The 23900-nt window shown below is 40.8% G+C and overlaps 1 protein-coding gene across 2 annotated transcripts; it reads right to left on the bottom strand.

Annotated features, from left to right (window-relative positions):
- Nucleotides 1-2371: 2371 nt before the first annotated feature.
- On the bottom strand, nt 2372-23835 carry ERGIC3 (ERGIC and golgi 3). Of its 2 annotated transcripts, XM_088536019.1 has the most exons (14): nt 23703-23835; nt 23553-23623; nt 22937-23024; nt 21535-21654; nt 18466-18559; nt 17441-17606; nt 16383-16440; nt 12284-12298; nt 8765-8796; nt 8042-8138; nt 6880-6944; nt 5363-5499; nt 4004-4059; nt 2372-2489 (listed from the first exon to the last, which is right to left on the bottom strand). In XM_088536019.1, exons 1-14 carry the CDS (start codon nt 23788-23790, stop codon nt 2410-2412), a joined length of 1167 nt encoding a protein of 388 aa, XP_088392145.1. In that variant the 5' UTR covers nt 23791-23835; the 3' UTR covers nt 2372-2409. The 2 variants fall into 2 exon arrangements, with proteins under 2 accessions (XP_088392145.1, XP_088392146.1); XM_088536020.1 differs by lacking the exon at nt 12284-12298.
- Between the last annotated feature and the right edge of the window lie 65 nt (nt 23836-23900).

Here is a 23900-nt window from a genome sequence, read left to right as displayed (position 1 = left end):
TTTATTCACTCCTGCTCTTTCTGTTTGGAAAAGGCAGTATGATCTGCCTCAGGCCCAGTCAGTACAAAGGGATTCCACACCATGGAGCCCCAAAGGAGTTTTTCTGCTCAGAGCAAGGCAGGTTTACCTGACAGCTCTGCCATCCTCACGAGGAGTAGAGAGGAAGGGAGCTGCTTTCCGGGCAATGCTCTTTTGCAAACACTGATCCCCTCCACAAAAACCACTCGCAAAAGGTGCCTGGCTGACACATCAGATGGCACCTTCTGCCTTTGCCCGCAAAATTCAAGAAAACAGCCTTTCCGCTGTGCTCTGAGCAACCTGCCTGCCATGGGACGACCCGGACAGCCACGATCCCATTCTCTCAGGGGGATGGAATTACCACGGCAGCAGCTTGCAGCTTCCTGCTTTAAATTGCAAACGTGAAATGTCCTTGAACCACACCGAGCTTTTCGCCACACACATTAGCAACTTACATCTTTCAGGCAGTCTATTAAATTCCCCAGATCTCTTTCTTACTTAAAAGCTCCCATCTTGTAAGTTAAAAAAAAAAATCCTTATTACTCCCTGTATGAACTATTCCATCTCATTTCTGCCTCTTCAGGTAGAATCTTCATGGCTGGATGAGTTTTCTGTTTCCCCTTTAAGGCTCTGTGAGCACTTCATACGGAAAAAAATAAGTAAGATTAAGCTGCCCTTTGCCTGCTCTGGGAATTTCCTTTCCCAACAGCCAGCCCTCGCTTCCTTCTTATCCAGTTCTTCTCCAGAGCTTGCAATTCTTGTGCTTATCCTTCCGTCCTTCCTTTCTTTTCTCCAAGTGCTGAGTGGCCTTCAGTGTCACGATGGAAACTGCCGAACTGCGGGTGAAACCCTCAGTACATTATTCCCATGATCTTCACAATGTTTGTTATTCTTGAAAATTTAATTATAAAGCTGTGTTCTCTGCTGTGTGACAAAGGGCTGGAACTGTTCGGACAACTTCTTGCTCCTTACAATAGACACTAAATGCTTTCCTCAAACCGGAGTAGTCAGGATCACCTGGTGGATTTATTAAACACCCTTTTTGCAAAAGTACTTTTTATAAACACTTTCTTTCCTTTTTCTAGGAGATAAGTCAATCTCTTTACCCACAACTCAAATTGCTTCTCTCTCTGCTTGAAAACTTGTATACTTGCTGTTTTGAAGATAAATTCAAACAATTAAACAAATACTACTTTCAAATTACTTTCAAATTAAGTACATTTATTCTCAAAGTTTTAAAAATGACTTCCTCTCTGCATCATTTGATGCTTGCTTGTCTCTGTGCCACAAATGCCAAACTGGTTCAATTGCTCCAGGTTTAGAGCAAATACAAGAAACTCAACTAAACCAGAGCTGAATTTCCACACCAATGACTCTGTTTTGCCCAGAATGAGACAGCGATTCACTTTTTTTTTTCTTTTTGCTCTCTGTCTTCTGTTTTTTTATAGTGTAATGTCTTCTGCCAGCCTCAGCACCAAGCCCTTTACTCATTTGTGTAGAGCATTCAAAAGAAAAAAAAAAAAAAAAAACCTTCAGCATCATGACATACCTATAAATTTTGCCACACCACAGGTCAGTACCAAGTTAGTACCAGTGATTGAAATAAATTAGTTTAATCGTTCTTCTAATGCTTGACCAAAACCCGCAGAGGTTTAACTTTATTACAAAATAGACACAGGAAGTGAAAAACATGATCCAATTTAAAAATTAAAATTACAAGTGGTGGAGTTTGTTTGGTTTTGTTTTTTACTGAAACATCAACTTGTATCTTTCATAAAGAGTGATTTGGAGCGGCCAGAGAACTGCCCCATGGTGCTGTAGGCACATCTTGTGTGCCAGCTCTTGCCACAGCACTCAGCCCTGTCGATAGAAAAGCATGAGGGATCCAGCACATTTTCACAGAGATCTGGCACACGCAGAAGTGCGCTCAGAATCCTTTTTAACAAACAGAAAAAAAAAAAAAGAGAACAGATAGATGGTGTTGCTAGAAAGATTTTTTCATGGTAACTTCAATCGGTTCCAGGTTTCATGACAACATAGTACCTTATTCCTGGAGACTATCACCATGCAGTATCTGCAGCAGCTCTTGGGAGGTAAATTTGATGAACATGGACAGACAGAAAAGGGGTGGTACAACAGGGTCTGTACAGCCACACAAGATGGCTAATGCATCTCTGCAGCAGCAAGGTTCAGGCCGTTCCATCCACAAACCAATGGCAAACAAAGAATGATGAGACAGTAACGTAAGAGTGGTTGGGGCCATCTCGTAATTCCAAACCTCCTTACTTGTACACACACACGATCACTTGTATTTTGAAAAAAACAAAAAAATCTGTTCAGCTCTCCTTAAGAGGTTTGTTTTTTTTTTTGTGAAGTGAGGTCATTGCTTATTTATGTTGTTTTCCCAAGTTCAATTTTCTTCTGGATGGCACGTGCTGAGTGATAAATCAAGGAGTCAATGAATCCTGCAACTAGAAGGAGAAAACAGATGAATCAGTCCAGACATTCCCTGAAGAGGGAACAGCTCTAGGGAAAGAAAACAGCTGTGGCTGCTCAGAGGCATAAGGGTCCTCAACTCATTAGCAGAGACAAAATCCAGCTTGCAGGGGCAGATATGGCCATGCTTCTCCAGAGGAAGATTTCTCTGACAGTAGCAAAGATAAGATAAGCCAAGCTGCATGTGCTTACTGATGAGTGAGAAGAATTTGGAGAGGCAGTTCAATCCAGAAAGGTCAGTTTGTTTCATGCTTTGACGTAGCTGGCCAAGGCAATACTTTGCATTTCATATCAACTTCAGGATATTTTAAAGAAAGAATTCAGTTTCAGTTACTTTTAAAAGTAAACCAGTCTACGCAATAAAGGACATACTTCCCTTTATGGATTCCCTTTAGGGCAGACTGCAATGTGTGCCAAGCAAGGACACAAAACAGAAAATAAAGTGATGCCCTTACTTCTTTATGCAGTATTTTCCCTAGATCTCTCCAGCCAAGGCTCTGGAAGAGTCTGTTAATTCACTACTTGCTTGCGACCAAGAAAAATCAGACTTCTGCTACTCCAGACAACCCTGCTTCCATCAAGATAGCTTTCACAGGACAAGTTCTTGCTTAGCTCCCTCTTTACCCTCCTGAGGTAAAAGAGGGTGCCAGAAAGACAATTTTAATGTCTTTAGAAAGCTTCCATTTCTTTTCTCTTTTATTTGGCATTACTAACCTAGGGAACAAGTAAGCAGTTTCTTGACCCTACACACTGTGATACTACTTAAACGCAAAGAGTAGCAGCTAAGATTGATTCTTCTTCCTCTTACTGAAGAACATGTATTTGTTGGTCTTGTTATTTATTTTTTCAGTTAACTTTGCAGATGGCTGTCATTTGTGGTCATTTTCCCTTGAAAATATTTCTACTTATGGGATGAGTTTAATGTTTAATTCAAAAATTATTACACAGCTTATTTGATCTGTTCCCTATAACACAGAAAATCTAAACATGACATTTGTCAGCAAACACTGAACTGGATGTCACTGCTTGACGACACTTGCCTTTGTCATACAAATAATTTTTGAAATTACGAGCTTCTTGGGTGCAACAAGGTCTGCTAACTAGATCTCACGCGGATTTCTCCTGACTGGATCTGACCATGGCAGCTTGGGTTCAAGGATTGTATCAGCTTGGGTCCCACCTGAAAAGCACCTATCTGCTCGCAGACCCTGGCTGACCAAGAGAACAGTACAACTGCATTCATATGTATGCAAAAGACTGCATTATTTGAAAACAAAATGTCTTGTAGAGAGAGAGGAAATACTGTGAAGGTCTATTTTTGCTGTGTCTTTTCTCCCATAGCTCTGCAGGACATGCTGTACTGCCTCCTGAAGGTGGAAATCATCATACCCCAGGAAACGTGGGCTCATCCCCAGGCATGCAAACTTAAGGAACAGTAAGATGGAAAACGTTTGCTCTTTAGAGAAAAAAAGATTTAAAGGTGCAATACCTGTAAATATGCCTCCAACAATAGCACAGACTCCCGTAAGAAAATGTGTAAAGGGCCTAGAACGAGGAAAACAATTTAAACAATCACCATGAGCTCAGATATCAAAAGACAGCTAAATAGACAGCTAAATAAGAATCAACTAATACAAACTAATTCATAAGTATAAAAGTATTACTACATGAGTAGTAATAATAATATAAAAGTACTAAATGAGTATATACTGCATAAATATTAACAGCTATCAACAATTTTAACAATTAAATAACCCCTATCAGCAACAGGAAGTAGTCCCTATTTTTCCCATCCATTTTTTTTACTGAAGAATGGCACTATATGCAGTGCACTCCAAAAAGCTGAACTGCAGCCTTGGGAGGACAGAGCTGAAGGATGGGCTCTTCATTTCTAAGATTTCAGCCACTCCCGCTCAGACAGAATTCACAACTGAAGGCAGGTATAACACAGAAACAAAATGTCCAAGCATTTATTAATGCTAATACATTTTAAGGTGTCAAATTTAACACTGCCTCATTATGATCACAAAAGATTTGACAGCCACAAGCCGCTCTGTTTCCCTGCAACCACAAGCCTCTGATTAACTAAGGACACCGAAAGAAGAAACAGGTTTCACCCTGACTACAACACACAGAAACATTACAGGAAATGCAGAAAAATGCATTGGGTCAGGGTGAGTGCCACCATGGGTGCTAGTAAGATGTTCTCTGGACAGTGATAAATACAAGAAACTGCAGTTTAATCAAATGGTTATGCTACATAAAACCAGGAGACACCAGGTCTTCCCATTAAGGGACTTCCCAAATTGTTTAATGCTGGATAAAGAGATACCTGGATAACTTTCTTCAAAGTTCAGACTTGTGTCTTAGGCTTGCAAGGTTTTTTGGAAAGAGAAAGAAAAGAGTTGGGACATCTTTTTCTCTTCATCAAGAGAGACCTTCCATTCTTGTTTTCGTCAACAGCCAGTCCTCAGGCTGCCACAGGAGAAGCCTGCTACAAAGTGTAGCAGTAGAGTAGCAAAAGGAGATGGTTCTTATGGGGGAAATTAGTGTGAACCATGAACCATTTTGTTAGACTTCAGCTCACCAAACCAATTTACTTCTCCATCTTGATACTGAATTCAGATGCTCCAGGTAATAGCAGAAACCCTCAAATCCACTTTAGGTCTTTGCACTGAGAGGAACTGCATTTGGGAGTGCCCCTTCATCTCTGCTGCCTATGAGGCGGGGTTGGATCACCTTAGGGAGTCTGCGCTGCGGCATCTAAATGAGGCTTGTGTTTTAAGCTACACAAAAAGCCAAAATCAGTATAGGGTGAATGTAAAATAAAAATAAAAAGGTCTCATACCTGTGTTTCTCTGTCAGCTTCACCATCATGGGAGAAAGCTCATACAGCACAAACACACCAGGCAGACCTTGGTCTCCTATTAGCCCATTGGCTATTTTCTCATGCCGTGTAACTGAAAACTGGTTTGTCCTTACCACCTGGTAGAAAACAAACATGAGCATATTTTGTTAGCAAGGAAGAGGAAAGGCTTCTGAAACAAGAGCTCAGTGGACCACCTCAAGCAGACCTGTCCAACCACTTGTGTGAGAGCTGAGCTTAAACACAGTTTTTAATGGCTGTAAAGAGCTCCACTAACACAAATCTGCTTTTACTACCGGGCTACATCTAGTCCACTTGCCAGGCTTGACTGCTTTGGTCTTTGCTGGCTGGTAACAGCACAAGCTGTTCTTGACCTCCACTCCCAGCCCCAGCTGGAGGCCTGCTCGCAGCTCGCCCGCCACAGAGGCCTGCAGTGCACCTTCCTGCAGGGCTGGCCTTGCTGGTTCTGCTCTCGACCCACCAGCTTTGCCCACAGTAAAAATTTTATTCTCTTTCTGACAGTTGTATTTTTGATGCCTAGGCTACTATTGCATTTGTCCCTGGTGGAGGTCTGAGTCTCTACATTTGACACCAATTTGCTTCAGTCGGAGTCCTTCTATTTTGATCATTCAGCTTTTGTCCATGGTACTTTAAAATTATTTTTTCCCCTCATACACCAAGTCCATGTCATTGTCTGAAAATCTGTTGTACATTTAGAGTTGTTTAGGAGATAGGATAGACATACAGCAAGTGGTTTAGATTCCAGAAGTTCTTAAATGGCTGATCTTGGGTTTTTCCTCACAGAACACTTTCAGGATCTCCTTTGACTTCCCCTGAGCATGCACTATGCATCCCAAACATGAGGAAATTGCTGTGGTAACTTTAAACTAGGTGGTATAGAGGCTGAAATATATTTCAGATGAACTCCACAGAAATTGTTATTCTTGTTAGGGTTGTTTATATGAAGAATGTCAAATGATTTGTGTTGCTTCCACCAGCTCCAATAAAGAATGTGGTAGGAATCAGAACATGAGCACAAAGTCTTTGAAGATTTTGTATTTGTTCTAGAAAGTGAGGCAGTGGATTAACTACTACGACAAATTAAAAATAAAATCTAAAGAATGCTATTCAGAACAATGAAACGTTGATTATTCCTACTGAACAGGAGAGACTTGAAGCCACCAGACACACAGATTTGTTTAGAATACACAAATTTTAAAATGTACAAAACTGCAAAGAATTAAGGAGAAATACTTTCTTTGCACAGAATTATGCTGCAGGCTATAAGAAAGAACCAAGTAATACTGAGGCTACTTCGCTCTTACAGCTATGGCACCAGCAACAAGAGACACATGTATAACCACAATAGATATTATTATATAAGAAATAACTTGACCTCCTGTGTAAGTGAATGTATGTGCACAAATACAGGATACAAGAATAACATGTAGATATTTGACATCCATAAAAACCCCAGATCAATTGGAAAAGGTACTTACTTCACCATCTACTTTCATATACACTGTGGGGACCACTTTGACAAAATACTGGAACATCATGGAAGCTATAAGCAAAGTCAGAGACACACAATGAAAAATCAACTGAATTAAATGGTAAAGAGCTATAAAAGTTTAATTGACAGGACAGGCAGGCACAGATTCTTTTTTTTACATGAAATTTCTCAAGAAGTATCTCTTTGTACAATAGCTACTGGAGGTGTTCAGTGAAAATGAAATTAATGTGACACCAGTTTTCCTGTTTCCGAAGTGGATCCTGTTTCTTACCCAAACAGAAATGAAATGAAGCACCTCTTTTACTTTGATTAAATGGAAGAATTTCTTTGAACCAGGTAGTTTTACCAGTTCAACTTTTCCAGAAAAATCTTAGGCTAACATAGGGACACTTTTCTATTTAACAGCATGACTGTAAGAAAAGATTCTCCATTCTAAATAGGTATCCTATATCGGCTTAATTAACAACATGCTTATTTGTGTAGAAACATGGTGTTCATCATATGAGGAGATGAAGAAAAAGCCTTGGACCAATGGAGAAAAAAAACATTAACTCCTTCAGCTGAGAACAGCCTGTTCCTTTAGTTCTCTTAATAATAATGGAAGGTAGCAGTCACTTTGAGAAACTTTATGAAATTCCCATAAAAGAACATTATTCCTCAATTTCTACTGAAGGAATAACTCTCAAATCTAACAATGAACATTAATTTGACCTACAATCTTTTTCTTTTACCTTTTTTTTTTTTTTTTCAAACTGTATGTTCAGTCCTACCACAACTCCACATTCATGTAAGATAAGAATTTTAACACCATTTCAATGCAAATTACCTCTTTCACCAAGGCTTTGCTATATAACAATAACAATAACACAAATGCAAAGACTTGCAGACTGTAGTGCATCTAAAAAAATTACTGATCTCTGCAGTGGCATATGAAGTGCCATGGACAGTATCTTTCATGAAAAATAAAAGGGGACAAACATGGACAGATTTGTCCCAGAAGAAGGTATCTGTTTCTGAAATAGCACATAGTGGAAAAGTTTTATGCAATGCTGCCAGGGTTCTCACTACAGATTGGGAACTTTGCTTCTGTTCTCTCATAACACTAATTACAAATACTTAAGAGGAGACATCTGTCAGCTGGCTTTTACCTTGCTGTGCAGTGACATCTGTCCCATCCAGAGGGTTCACAATGCCTGGATAATCTCTTCCAAATGAGAGATGCTTGATGTAATGTGTCATATTGATCTGAAACACAAATGCTAATAATTCAAACAACTGCACAGCATCCCAGGTAAAGGTAAGAGGCCTGGAGTTAATTGTTTTTATCTTTTTCTTCGAATAGCTCTAGAACAGAGCAAGGTTCTCCCTTAATTCTGCAGTTCTTAATAGTAAATTGCAAAGCACCTGCTCTTCTCATTAGTTGTGGGAGATTCCAAAACTTTGTGGAATTTCTCCCCTTCCTGTTGGAAATCCCCAAATCCTAGTGCTTTTCCCTCCCAGCCGCAGAGCAGGCTGCCCCAGCAGCACCATCCCCAGTGGTGCAGGTAATGCTGTCACCTGCCCTGCTCCCAGGGCAAAGGCAACTCCAGCAGACCTAGAAGCTGCTGTGCAAAGGGCATCCCTAGGGGACGGGGAGGCACGGGTTCATAGCCAAGGAGGTACCACTACGGGGTCTCAGGAAGAGGGAAAGAGGCTTGCCAGGCCACATGACATTCCAGAACATACACCAGATTTCTGTGTGAAAGCAGGTCCTAGATTCTCCTCAGACTGAAAAAGCTTAGAGACAGCTGCTTTCAACATAGCAATGGGAAGAAAATCCAAAAGGAAAACAGATTGAGAAAACTGGGACACTGTGTCTCGGAAACACTTACATTATCAAGTCCAAAGCTCTGGAGATCATGAACTGTAACAGAAAAATAGTTCAATAATGTAGTTCAGACAATGGCATCAAGCAGGTCTGTTTATCTTATTTAAGTTTACGAGGGAGCTCCCTTGCTAAAATGGCAAGAAAATAACTTGGATTTCTCTCTTACTTGCAGTAGGACACATGACAGATAAAACTGTTGTAATCCTCCTTCTCACATTGACTAGCCACTGCTAGAGCAAAGGAAAGTAATTTTAATTTAGACGTAATTCAGATTAATCATTTCAGTCCTCACTGGAATACATTCTTAATGTGGCAGAAAGAGCAAGCTTGCGGAGGTGAGCAAGGATAATTTCACTACGATCTCAATCATTCACTGATAACCATTTTAGATTTTGCCTAGCTCCTTTAACACTAGCAGAACGGATCTAAAGAAACAACTGAGCAGAGCTTCTGCCTTCAACAGTGACACAGGAAAAGTCCCCAAAAGGAATCCTCAGCATCTGAGCAGCACAGCACTCCCACCAGTCTCGTCATTGCTGCCCACTGCACATAAGGAAAAGCAGGGTCTTTGCACGGACAGCTGAGTTCAGTCTCAGGATGGAAGTATAACTTACATCTAAAGGGCGGCATCGTTCCCACAGGCGTAGCCAAAGTTATACATCCATCCTAAGGCAGCCAGTCTCTAACAGGCTGCGGCACATTTTGACAGGTAGATTCACGTGCTCAGGAAGCCAGATTTCACCTTTCATCCTAGCAAAGAAAACCCCAGTTTGGAAACTGTGGGCTATGAGTTTATGAGCCAACTCCATCAGCTCATAAAGTTCTGCTATATTACTAATGAAGATCAAGAATGCTGCTCTCTGAAAAGGATTTTGATACACGGTCTAGCACAAGGAAGGCTGCAAAACTAAAGAATTGACTGAAACTAACCTCTCCTTTAAAATAAACATTTATTTATCATTTATTTATTTATCACACATTTTTTTCTACTAACACATTTCTATAAAAAAACAAAAGTTTTATTTGTATAAATAAAACTCACTAAAAATATAAAACTAAAAGCATAAAACTCACTAAAAATACATGCATGCAAAACACAGGCTGTACTGTTAGAGCAGGAAATGCTATATATACCCTGCCTTCTACTTTGATCGAGGGAAACCACAATGCATTGCACGACTTAAATATTCAGCACTCAGAAACTAAGGCTGCAGCCAGTGGAATGAAGGCACTGGTTTTGCATTACAGAGACAGCATTAAGTTAAGTGCCCAGAACTGCACCGACTTCAGGTGTTCCCAATTCTCCTCCTCCCTGTTCCTGCTGCAGGAGGCTGCGTGTAGCCCTTCCGCCGCCACCAGCACAGCCATTTGGGTGGAAGCAGTTGGATCAGAGCACCCATTTCTCTTATAAAAAGACCACAAATTTGGAATTACAGGTGAAATCAGCAATGGTGGGAGGGAGAGGAAGGAGAAGTGGTGATGGGATTATACTACACTGTTTTCATAATGAGTTAAAAGAAACACCCTGTTTAATGTTGCAATCAATAAAACATTATGCACTTGAGAGAAGCTGTTTTAGGCACTGGAGAAGTGGAGGCTTTTGTACTTCACCAGTAAGCTAATACTCAGCTAACAGTAAAATCCTACTGCGATTCTAGCTATAGATGATCTGCATTTAAGCTGGACTACTAACGAAACAGCCTTTGTGCTCTAGCTGAAACACGAGCATTGCTTTACTGGAGGCAATTTGTGCAACCCGATCAGCTCCCAACTAAGGTTAAGGACACAGCTGCGCACGCGCTTGTGCGAACACGCGGCAGCGATGGCTACAAGCCCCCAGCACGGAGCGGGGCAAGAATCCTTTCCGGGACGGGACTGATGGCCTACACGAGTTCTGGGTTTTTCCAGTTTTGGTGCTTTAGCAGTCACATTTGTCAATGTGTGGAGGGGGAGCCAAGTGCTAGCGAGGCTGAGGAATCTTCCAGTAGCAGCAGAGTGTGGGAGAGGCTCCGGAGAAGCATGTGAGAAGGACCAGTCACTACCTACCACGGCTAAACTAATTTTACCTTATGTATGACTCATTTTAAGAGTTGTAGCTATTTAAAATGCAATTTCTTCATACTGCTCTGTTATCATGTTCCATATGTAAAGCGCTGATTAATCAGTTTTTATAAAATGCTTCTCAAATAAATGATTTAAAATTCTGAAAAAGCAAGATCTAGACATTCAGCCTCTAAAACAGTTTTCAACCAGACTAAAGGTTTATTTATCTTTGATCACTGAGGCTTATGCTATACAGTCTGGGTTAGAGATAAACATTTAGCTAACCATGGATTTCTTAACATAAAATAACAGGTTATTTAGCCTACCGAGGGAAGAAAACCAGCAAGGAAACAGAAGATATTAACAAACTATCAGATAGGACCAGAGACGGTTATTTCTAAAGAAACCAACACTTTCCTTTCTGTAACTGCAGGGCTTAGTTAGGTAAGATACAGAAACACCTCAAGTTTATCAAGGAATTGATACATTCTTATATAATTTGGTTTTCTTCAGTGTTTAGTAACATTTTAATTAATTTTAAGAAGTGCAGTCAGTCTGGGGAATTCTCCCCACCTTCTTTTTCTGACCTGAAAAACTACAAAGCTTCCTGGGTGATCTTAAAATCTGGTTCTCAGCCCTTTATTTGTAAAACTGGGTAACAGCACTGCCTACCACTAAGGATTTTTAAACCAAATACAGTAACATTGCAAGGAACTCAAGACACAGCTACCTAAACATGCTGCTCCAAAGTGTGTTAGGACACCAGGTTTTAACCTGGGGATGAATTTTCTTGAGGAAAATATCTTACAGGAACGCAGTGGTGTAGGAAGATGCTGCGAGAGGGATAAGGACGCACCATGAAGAGGGGACTAAGGCAGGCAGCAACAGTGAAAGCAGTGCAGCTGGGGGAGGCAATTGGAGCCTGAGCCCCTCTGCCAGGTGTTTAAACATCAGCTGCAAACACTGTGATTCTCTCATCCCTTAAAAAAAAACAAAAGGGAAAAAAACAAAAAACTTATCTCCCCACTCCTGCCCCAAACCTTCTCTTGAGTATTCTGCAACTAGCAGGCTTGGTGCATGAATTCTCAGCAGAAACTCTCTATCATGTTGTCAAAATGAGATTAAAAGAGATAGTTATCCCATCTGATTCCCAAAGGGAAAAGTCTCTCCAACTTATTGCCATGCCCCTCTCGATTATGTTATTCGCACAGAAAAACTAATAATTCACATTATCTCTAACAATGACATATTACATATTAAGATCATTTAAGTCAAAGACACTCAACCATTTTCATCTGGTGATGTCATTTACCACATAAGAATGACATGGCATGGGTCTCCTTACAGCTTTTAGGAAATCAAATCCCAGCCTAGATCAACAGCTCCTCCCAAAGGAGATTCAGGGGCATAACAAATAACAGAAATGCAATTAGTTCTGTAGTAAAGCATTTTGAAAAAGAAAGGATATAGCAACACTTACTCTCAACAGCGTGCACTGCAAAAACGAGGAGAGTAGGAGAGAAAAGAGAAATATTCAGATCCTTATAATGCAAATCAGAGATTCAGATATAGCAGCATTTAAAACTCTTACCAAAAAGAGGAAGAATAATTGCTTTTGCTAGTGTGTTTTCTAGGCCACATATAAAGACTCCCTAGCTATCAAAAGAACTGATAAATGGACCAGCAATCACTGAAAGAGTAACTGAGACACAAAAATGCAGGGAATTAATCACTAAAAGAAAAAAATACAGTGGGATGTCCATATATTTCAAACAAGCTCTAAAGAAGCATCTCAGACAACAGTGCTATTCAGATTCCATTTCTTTCAGCCCCTTCGGGGAGTGGAAAGGTTATTTTATGAGCAACCAAAGCTGTGTGGAAGTGTAGCCCAGCTGTACATTCACAACATATTGCCATTCCAGGCTGGATAACAGGTAACACATTTTTCTCTCAAAATCCTGTGCTTCTTTCACCATACCTAACATACAGGTACAATGGAAAGCCATGAGGTTATATTTTTTCATTCTGTTGCAAGATCCCAACAGAAGTGAATACCTGGAGGGCACCTGAGGGCAGATAAAATGTATATGTGGACAACATATCTCAAAGAATATTCATTGTGGTTGAGTAACCTCCGTTTCTTCAGTTTCAAAAGATTGTTTGCACATGCCTGCACCACACAGGATTAACAGTAACTTCCACAGCTTTACACCTGCTTGGAGATGGGGCCTGAATCCTTCACCCAGCAACTCCTTATTCACTCTGCTAAATGCTACATCTCTGGTGAGGCTTCTGTCACCACATGTGTTTTGCTACAGAGGAAGCGTGCAGAGCCTCCAGACAGCTGCTCAGCAGCTGTTGGGCATCCCCAGCAACTCATTCACTTTGAGCTCTAGTAAATTGTAATCTGCTGGCAAAGGGAAATGTTAGTTTTGTGGTCTCAAAAGCAAACGCAGTACATCAGTAAACAGCTTGTCTATCTACATGGAAACAGATGACACTTATCAGCACCACCATAAGCAACCTCTGAGAGTTTTCCTATCAGCATAAAAAGAGTCCTGAGCATTCTTGAGGACAAAATACCTAAGCAGGTATCAAAAAGCAGCGCAGTCAGTGCTAGCCCTGCATGTGTATTAGCTCTGTCTCATGTTATTCTATTTTCTGCAGGGGAGAGGGGGAGGAAATTCAACTTGCTTCTACCCAAGAGAGTGATTACAGTTTTGAAGATGATAATAGCAACCACATGACAGATATGGAAAAGCTCAGACCACAATTACCCTTGTGATCATAATTACTCTGTGCTGCTCACTAGGACCCTTTACTTTGTTGTGAAGATGCCTGTGGAGTTTCCCATTTCTGGAGAGCTGGAGGATTACAAGAGTAATCCTCGGGGCAAGGAGAGAGCATCAGCACATGAAACTGAAGAGCTGATCTCCCAGCTGGAATATCTGAATAACACCCAACAAAGAAGGGACTTAAGTCTAATCAACAGTTGCACAGACATGATATAGTCATGCCAAAGTGTGGCAAGGAGAGTGGCACCATGAATGAACTTCCTGTACTATTGACATTCATGTTAACTCCCTATTTCCTAGTTCAAAACAGAAATACAGCAGTGAAGAAGGAAGCAACACCAGGATCATCTATCGCCTGAGGAATCTGGCATTAAGCACTTTCCAGAAGTCAGCACAGCCTGAGTGTGGGAATACTCAAGCTCAACTCAGTAGGGAAAACAAGATAGTGGCAGAAATACTGTCAGCCATCACAGTTTTACGTCAAATAGGTCTGGCAGAATTAGTATTTTATGGGATTGTTAGGGTGGTTGATGACTTCTCTTAGGTGTGCAGCTTTATCCTGCATGACAGTCTCTTAAGCATATTAACAGGACTTAGCATTAATGTAGACCTTATTAAAGGGATTAAAAATCATGCAGACACAAGTTCTAACAATGAAATTATCACTGAAAAAAAAAAGTTATTTCCAAGGAAGGTCTTAAGAGTGCTGCCCTATGACCAATCCTAGTCAAAGTCTTAGTGAGATATTAAAGGCAAATACAAAACTTCTGACTGCAAATTCTTTTTATACACACACACATATAAGGATTACAAAGAAAGCTTACACTGTGATAAGGTGATAAGAGTCTCAGCTTCATATATAAAACATGGCATCTGAGCTGACCGTTTCCCTTAAACTGGGATATAGTGGGACTCTGCTTGGTGATGCCATGAAAGCCTTGCACAGCAACAGGATGAAAACAAGGGAAAACAAATGCTGGGTATTACTAAAAAAGTAAGAGAAGAAAAGTGAGAACATCATCATGTCACTGCCTACAACATTAGTTGGATGTTCTTCCTGGGTGCAGTTCTGGCACTTCTGGAGAATTGGAAGAGATCCAGAGAAAGGCAGCAAAGAAGCTCAGGGGCTGAAGGGTTTCCACAAAAGACCAGCTGAGTAGGCTGGGACTCTCCAACTGAGGAAAGACGTGATCTATAGAATGGCCCAGGAAAGATCCATGACATGAGAGCGGCAGGGAGAGAGCAGGCAGGGATCATTTTCCAAAGGATGAACAAAGGCCTTCAAATAAAGCTAATGGCAGCCAGGCTGCAACAAATGAGAGGAAGGAAAGCTTTTTGTTGTTGTTGGTTTTTTGTTTTTTTTTTCTTACAGTAGAATAGACCTGTTAAACTCCTTGCAAATGGCTGTTTAAATGTTTAGATGGGCTCATGTAAGATGGGAAGAGAGCTACTGATGGCTCTCTAGAGACTGCAAGAGACTCAGGAAAACCCTTGAGCTGAAAAACGTTGCACATTAAGAAAAGTATTAAGGGCCTTTTTTTCCTGTTATGTAATACGAAAAAGCTCCCACAAAGCCCACCTATATCACCACCTCTCTGGCTCCTTTTCATTGCACTTAAACCCATCAACGCTCATAACTCTGCCTCTGAAAAGTCTGCAGGAATTTTCTACTTTTCAGCTGTACTTTCTCTCCATTGTCCATATTATTTTTAACTCAGTAAATCCAAGACTTCTGGGGCAGATGGATTAGGGATATCCGACCTTGCCCACTCCTCTAGGGTACACACACCACAGAGCACTTCGCTCTGTGTACAGCCAGTTTGCATTCGTGCCTAATATAGAGAAAAGGTGCAACGGAGAGATATTTCTCATTAACACAGATATATGATGTAAATACTAGCTGTGATAAGGCTGCTGTTGCCATGCTAATTTAAGTATATATATATACAAAAAAAAGTGCAGAATTAAGTGATTTTTTTTTAGACTTACGCTGCTAAAAAAAAAAAAAAGATAAGATTTCTGCACAGAAACAATTCATTTTACCTGCAGAAACCATGCCCAAAACCTTGCTTGTTTTCATTTTCCCCAAATACATCGATTACTCTTCTTCCCAGTGATCTTTACCTCAGAGGTACAGGTCACTACAGATAATTATGGGAAGGGGAATCAGGAATTAAAGTTCTTTGTGAAACCTTGACTACAAATTTCACACTTCAAAAACTCAATCACAGCAACTGCAAACGTTTCATTAAGTCACATAAGTATTTTCAGTCGAGTTCATGTTAAAGATTCAAGGCATAAACTACCTACCACTACTCATCCAGTTACTTTGTATTTACATATGCTTGAGAAGTCCTTTATAACCTGAGAAAGCTCTTTATAAATTAAATTTGTCTTGCAAGTATTTAATTACTTTAAAATTATCTTCAGATATTCTCTAAAATATCTCTTCCAGAAATACTCATAATTTGGGTTCTGGACTGAGCACCTTACTTGAGACTGTTTTACAGCAGAGCAGCAAGGTTTTATGGAACAAGTAAAACTATTTGTGGGCAGTGTCTCATTCTCTTGCAAGTTCCTCCAAGCCCCTGTGGCAGCAGCTCCACAAAATGCTTTCCTATTTGTTCATGATGCTTCTAAACTTCTATAACAGAACTTCAATAATGTTCTCCCCACTATTTACATTTTTTATTGTGGGTGGCAATGCAGAGATAGTCAAAGAGAAAGTACAGATATTCTTTGAAGCTGAAAGGTTACAATAAATAGAAAAGGAAAATACTTTACCATGTACATGAGACTGCTGAAAACTTTTCCCTGGTGCAAAGTGAAAATTTCCAGCTACCTGCGGGAGATACAGTCATCTTTCATTAAAAAGTCTGAGTCCAAATAAATAAAACAATATTAGCGCTAGGGCATTTTTTTCCCCCAAAAAAGCAAAATAAACCAACCAACCAAAAAAACCCCAAGATATATTAAGCAAGTCACTTTCATGGGTGACAATATCAACATACTTGTGAATCTTCCGCACCACATTTTGTGATAAGTGGCTCCATATTTGTTTGGTAGCCAAGAAAGGACAAACCACAAAGTCTAACCGAGTAAACAAAAGATTTAAACTCCAGAAAAGAAGAATGTGGGCTCCAGAAAGGGTACAAGATGTGCAAAACCAGGGAGCTAGGTGAAGAAGAAAAATGGGCCTGAATCTAGAATGTATTTGGGTATGTAATCTGTATGTCCAACTCTTCTGGGTTCAGTAACTCTCCACATGACAGGTTAGTTATATAGTTACTTGGTATATCTAGTATTTGGTTTTAATGTACCAGTTGCCCAACACAGGCAAGCAAATGCATCCGCATGTCTGCACCATCTCTGACCACTTTCAGCTTTAACAGGTATGTCCAGTAGTCTTTTCTCTATTGGTTTTATAAGGAAGGTAACACTTCACTTATTGCAGCACGACTGTTGGCAAGTTGCGGATTACTGATATCTCCCAAAATGTCTCTGTTTTAAGACTAAGAAAACAGATGAGACAATTAGACATCAAAGTAGTGCTTCCCATTCTCCAGAAAGCTATACAACAGGACTTGCTAGGTAGTAGGAAAAACTAAGCTTCTCTATGCTTCCTACCAGTCCACGCAGTGAAACACAGAGAACTTTCTGCTTTCACTGCTTGACTCTCCTCCTGCACCCTTTTATGGACACAACTGCTTTTGGGAGCCCAGGAATTCTTGTGCTACAGTACTGTGAACACCAAGGCTGGAAAAGGAAACGAACACTCAAACTCTGCCCTTTCAAAGCCATCGCTCGCACAAAGCAAGTTAAAATGAAAACCCATCTCTCACCTTGTTGACTTCTAGGAAACCATACACTTGACAGCCCTCATTCTTCTGCTCTTGCATTTTCTGGCTAAACCCTTCCCTCTTGCACTGCTCTATGGTGTCTGGGTTCTTGAAGGCCCAACCTCGCCGCCTGTAGGCTTCTCTGACATCATCACAAGTATTACAGCACCTGCAAAACCACAAACAACATCTCACTACTTTTATCACTAGATTAAAAAAAAGTTTCTGCTCAGAACATGAATCCTGGGTGGATTTTTATTCCACAAAGCAATAAAGCAGGTATCAGTGACCAGACCTTGAAGGGTTGCCTAATGCTGCTGAAAGATCAAGAATTTTGAACTACTTGAGATTTTGACACAAGTATACAAGTTATTTTAACGGTCTTCTTGAGTCAGAAATGGGCTTTGTCTGTCCACACAGCCATGTCACTCCTTTACAAAGAAACTTCCAAAGCTGCCATATGTGTCCCACAGTCCTGACAAGTTTATAATCTCCCAATGTGAACATGTGTCCCAATGTGTGACTATTTAAATTCCCATTCTTCTCAGTTTTTAGGTCAAGGCAGATAAAATTACAAAACTGCAGGAACAGCTAATGGGAAACTCTCTTCATTACTTTTCTACCACTGAAAAACATCTTTGTCATCAGAAAAAAAAAAACCACTCTTTTGTTTCATGTTTTGTTGAATAGAAGAAAAAGCTGAAGGGCAGAATCATGAAACCCCCATGTGGAAACATTTTTGGGAAAAAGGGAGCACAGTTCCACATGAGCTTAAATAAGACTGCAGACAAACTAGACAAGCTAACTCTGCACATTCCTGACAGCCATGAGGGCAGCTCACCAGTTATATCTTCAAAAGACACACCTGCAACTACAACAGTATTCAGAATACTCTGAACACAGATGTCCAGGATTTAATTCCATGGACCTTCATACAAACTCTGAAAAGAAACATGCACGCATCATCGCGGTAGTAATCTGAGTGCTAAGAAGAAATGTATATGCAGAAAGAAAGGTGTAATGATTACCGGATGTCCTCTGACTCAGCCCCGTAACAGCTCTCACAACGATCAGCGTCTAAAGAACTTGGATCAAACACTTTTTCTTCTTCTTTTCCCAGCTCTAAAACAAAAATTGCATTCAAAGTGAGAAGGCATATCTAGGAAGAGCACGGTGTACTTCTGTTTTCTTCTACATCAGTGCCTGATCTAAACTCAAATGCAAGGACTGTGAAATCAAAGCTATGCCCTGCATCAAAAGCCCTTATGAAATACTACACATGGAGGCTGCTAAGGTGAGAAGCACCTTATCAGTGCCATACCTGCCAGCTCAAGAGTATCCACCACAGAAAGAGCTGGTTACCTGTGAGCCTTGCTGTAGCACGGGTCAATACGTTGCTCACATAAAAGCTTTGATAAAACATTCCCTAAAATAGAGTCATCAGTAAACTGTGACTGATACAGAACTCCCTGCATACACAAAATTTGAAACCGTCCTCAAATTAGTTAAGACAACAGCACATGACACATAATCTGGTCCTAACATGGAAGCTGGCTGTGTTAGGCTTAGAAAGATGCAACACATACACACTGCTCCTGCTTGGTTGGTTGTTTCAACTGCTGTATAAAAGGAAAGTCAGAAGTAACACAAGCAGTGACTTAAAGAACATCACTCTGTACCTTTCCATGGGCTGCATGTGTGTATCTACTGGAACAAGTGCGTTACAGGCTCTTCTGTGCTGTCTATAAACAGTTGGGTCTGTTTCTGTGCAAAGCAAGATCACAGCAGCAATCTCCTGTCTCAAATACAGTCCTCCAAGACTGCAACGCTGACAGCGCGCACACTCACATTAACAACTGCACCCTAAAACGCTCCAAGAAATTTCTATCTTCTTAGTGACTTAATAAATCTGCCCATGTCTGTGCTCCAGGTATGCTGGATGTGCCACCTCCGTATGGCCATGGTACGTACACTCACACCAAAACAAATATGAAACGTGTGTAAATTTTGGAGTAATTGCAAGCCAAGGAAGTGATTCTGTGAAGTCTGTGTCTTAAGTTTCATTTTTTTTTTCAAAAACATTAAGAGAACAATGGTTTTCATAATAGAAGGCTCTCTTAGAACCAGGGCATTTCACCCCAGGAATCCTGAAGGGACCATGTCCAGAGAAAGTCTTAGATTAAAAATGCTCTCTAAAGCCCTTCTGCACTGCCTTTATAAGCCCCAAAATTACAGCTCCAGTGATAAATTACTACAAGGAGGGGAATAGGATATATGGTCTGATACTGTTGAGAAGATAAAATTTTATTAGGGACTTGGTTGTTAAGACTGAGAAATAAAGAGCAGGTGCATGAGGTGAATCCTAAGTATGGGCATATTTCATATTAACTACAGAAAAAAGTTTTAAATGAAAAAAACAGAATGAGTGAAACATATGAAACGAGTCATTAACCTTACCCATTATTTCTTTAATCAAATAGTTTATTGCAGTTATGATCAAGCAAATATAAATCATTAGTAAAATAAAAACCCATAGGAAAATTTATTTCAGGAAAATAAATTAAACAACTGTGAGGGACTTCTTTTCTAAAGCTTACAGAATATACACGAATTGAAATGATTAATTATTTATACAGTAGGCATTGCTTTTCACCTTGTAATTACATTAAAAGATGCTCTCAGAAAATATAGCTGCACAGTTGTTACTTTGTCAAATTCGAACACCTTTTGAATTTGAGCAAGAACAGTGTACATCAACCACTGCTCAGTGTCTTTCGAGGCATGTTACCCAATAATAATCTCTTTTAACGCAGCTAACAGCTGTCAAATGAGCTGTCTCAAGGACAGCATCCAAAGGTAACACACACACAGTTTACATACTACAAAAAACCCTCACTGCATAAAAATCCACATGCAGTTTCTTGCTTTTTACGTGGCCCTCAATTTGCATGCAGATCAGACATATCAAACTGCAAAATTTTGTCTGTAGTTAAAAGAGAAGAACCACCAAATAGAAAGACAATCATTTATGATCATTCTATATAATAAGAATTTATCTAAGCACAGAATATGAACTAGCACAAGAATTATGAAATTTTGTAGTTATTGCCTATTTTAGAAATAAAATAGTAGGAAAAGTACCCAGAAATTATTAAATTTTGCATATATTTTGCTAAAGAGATGGTGATTATTATTATAGGTGCAATTTAAATAACTGACTGAATGAAAAGAAACTGATAATTATACAGTTTAAGGAAGACAGGTGGATTCTTCTGAACAAACTTACAACATGGGGTATAAATAATTCCATGTGAACTGGCCATGCATACTTTTTCAAGTCAGTAAGAGGAAATAATTTGCTATGATTTGCTTTTTTTTAATTATTTTTTTAAGGTAAAATAAGTTGCTTCCAGGAGTTCCTCTTTCTCTGCACCAAGCAATTAGAGAAATAAGCCCAATGGAGCAAGCCAGAGGCAGACTGCTAATACACATAAGGCAAAATGTTAATAGAAAGTTAGAATCAGAAAAGACATTTTTGCGCCAAAACATTTAATTTGTAATCATAGTCTTTGAATACAGAAAGGCTGCTAGGCAACACAGTAACTGAGTTAACTAAATATATTTATCAGATATTTATCAACACATATGAAACCAAAGACGCAAGTACAGGCTTAAGCACTGAGTCTCTGGAGCTTTCCCTGGAGAGATACACTTTCCTCTAAACAGGTTGCTTCATTTTGTCTGCTCATTGTAATGTAAAGAAATGACCAAACTCAACTTTTGACAGAAGACCTGCATAACTTCTAGTAAAAAAGAACCATTAATTCTGCTGTTTTACTCCTCTACTGCATCTGTGGCTTCCTGTCATAATTTCAGAGTGAGCAGGCAAAAATTTACCTTGCAAAATCAGCAAGTGTAGCAGGAGTTTGCCTGACCTGCCATTTAGAAGATTTGGATGCTATAAACTCCAATTTCAAGAGTTTATGATATTTAAACACTCTTCAGCTGTCAGTTGTTCCTGTGGAAGTCAAACATGCTACAGTGACGGAAAAAAAACCCTAGAGCATCCAACCAAGAAAGGCAGAATAGCACATTACCATGTCTTTCAGCCTCCGGAGTCACCCGATTGCCATCTTTATCCAAACGCTGTTTAAACAGATTGTGCTCTACGTCCAATTGCTGTTCTCCTGCTACGTCCATTGCATCGATGCTTAAATCTGAAACCAGAAAGCAAAGTGGTTTATAAAAGGATATTTTTATGGCCTGGGGCAGTCTGAGGAAACATTCAACCAGTGCAAATACAGGATCTTTTAGCAAGGGAGAGAAGAATATGCCAAACTGGAAGATTATGCATGGTTTGGGTCAGGAGCCTTAAAGGAACTAAAATACATGACAGTTGCATCCTTAGTGACCCCTCCAACTATGGGGGTTGGTTTGGTGTAAAACAGCCACAGAAACTGTTACCCTCATGGGTAATATATTTAGGCAAAAAGAAACAGAAAAACAAACAAAAAAAAACACAACAACAAAACCATAACCATTTGTACAAACATCAGTCCAGAAGTTAAGCTTGAAACCAGTTGAAAGCTGCCTTCCCACCTTTATCCCATCAGCCCTTCCACCTGCTTCAGCATCAGTGTTTCCTTGTGAACCCTTTTCAAAGGAGATTCAGGTCTGTGATTCTGGTCTGGTACCAAGGGACCTTAAGGCACTTGCTGGCAAAGTGCTCTCATAAAATGTATAGTTTCTCTGTAGAAAAACGGAAGAGGCTTCCAGTGTCTCTGTCCTTCCCACTCCACTTCAAAAGTGAATAAGGTAAAGAGCACCAATATCTTGGGTGGTCAGGAGGAAAGTAAAGTCACTGCTTTTAAAGCCCAGTACACTATCCCCTCAAAAATATTACTACAGAGAGAGGCCAGGAAGTTTAGTAGACTTTTAGATAATTTGCAGAACAGTAACACACAGTAAGGCTTGCAACAAATATTTTAACAAAATTTAAAAATATTAAATCTTCACTCACTTCATTCTGCAACTTTACTCCCATAATCTTTAATACCCTGTTAATATACTCATTCCACTTTTTAAAACTTTGTAAAACAGCTGTCACATTACATTCAATATTTAAGTACAAGAATTATGGGAAAGTTGTCCCTAGTCATGCTTCTTTCTAAGAAGACTCTTAAGGTCTTCCAACTACAATACCGTCAGATATGGAATTACAAGAAAAAAAAAAAGTGTTAGCTTTTTCAGTATGACTGAGATTTCTGCCAAGCAATCCGAATTAAGGGGTATATTGTTACCCTCACTTATAGTCTATAGAAGTGTTACTGTGACACTGGTAGTGCTAGGATAAGCACCCCACGGGCCTCGCCAAAGTCACTATGTAACCACAAGGAATGACAACTCCTTATTGTCCCGCAGTAAGGACAGCACTGGGTGTGCTCAGCCTTCAGCAGGCATGAAAAGCGCCTTATCCCCAGTGCTCAGAGGTTCACTCACAAGCACAAGGCATATGTGGAAAGACAACGTCTATATTGATCTTCAGTTTATCTCCTCTTGATTTGTCAACATATAATTCTGGATGAACCTAGAAAGAAACAAAAAGGACATGTCATTTGGAACCACATCCAAGGCCCCACTCCCTTGATTTGCCTGGCTCAGGAGCTATGATGTTCAACACATGGGATTTGGAAGACGCTTGGACCAGCAACTTCCATATGTCTGACATAAGTTAAAATTTTACCATTTGCGTTGCTTTTTTAAAAAAACAAGAAAATTATTTTGGGGGCTTAAAATGTGGGACTTTGGGAGGCGGGGAAAGCATCCTGCGGCTGAGTTTTGGGGGTTTTCTTTAAAGCATTCGCTATGCGAAGCCCAGCAGGAGGAGATGCGGAGCGTCTCTCCCGCTGGGAGATCACGGACCGAGGGTTGCCTAGGCTGGGGCAAGCAGTCCGGTCGCCCAAAGCCGCCGGGCAACCAGCGGTGCCGGAGCCGGAGAGGAGGCAGAGGGGCGGGCAGTGGCCCCACAGCCCCGCTCGTGCCGCCCCCCGAGCCCTGGGCGGCGGCTGCGGGCTGCCGAGGGCAGGCGGGGGACGCGAGGGAAGCCGCCACGCACCTCCTTGGTGAGGTAGAACTGCAGCTCCGAGAAGAAGAGCAGCACCATGATGAGCCCGCTCACCACCGTCACTGCCGGGAGACGAGAGGCGCCGTGAGCCCGCGGGACGCGGCCGCCCGCCCCGGCCCCCCGCCCCGGGCCCCGCCTCACCCAGCGCCCCGCCGCACGTCTTCACCCGAAAGTCCTCGAGCGTCTTGGGGAAGGCATCGAAGCGCTTGAGCCGCCACAGCGCGTCCATGGCGCCGCGCGGCCCGGAACCGAAGCCGCCTTCCGGCGCCACGTGCCTCCGCCCGCCCCAAGCACCGCCCCAGCCTCGCGGGCGGCTCCGCCGGGGCGCGGCTCCGCCTC

This window comes from Tinamus guttatus, unplaced genomic scaffold, assembly GCF_059628265.1.
Source record: "Tinamus guttatus ecotype Peru unplaced genomic scaffold, ASM5962826v1 Tinamus_guttatus_pri_ptg000650l, whole genome shotgun sequence".
Lineage (NCBI taxonomy): Eukaryota > Metazoa > Chordata > Aves > Tinamiformes > Tinamidae > Tinamus > Tinamus guttatus.
Note: the sequence above shows the minus strand (reverse complement) of the source record. Positions and strands in the feature narration are given on the sequence as shown.

Excerpts from the sequence above, each read along its gene's own strand:
- ERGIC3 (XM_088536019.1), bottom strand. The coding sequence starts at position 23,790 with ATGGACGCGCTGTGGCGGCTCAAGCGCTTCGATGCCTTCCCCAAGACG. Across the intron at positions 23,025-23,552 it reads AGTTCTACCTCACCAAGGAG|GTTCATCCAGAATTATATGT; the intron begins GTGCGTGGCGGC and ends GTTTCTTTCTAG. Across the intron at positions 21,655-22,936 it reads TCCACATATGCCTTGTGCTT|ATTTAAGCATCGATGCAATG; the intron begins GTGAGTGAACCT and ends TTCTGGTTTCAG.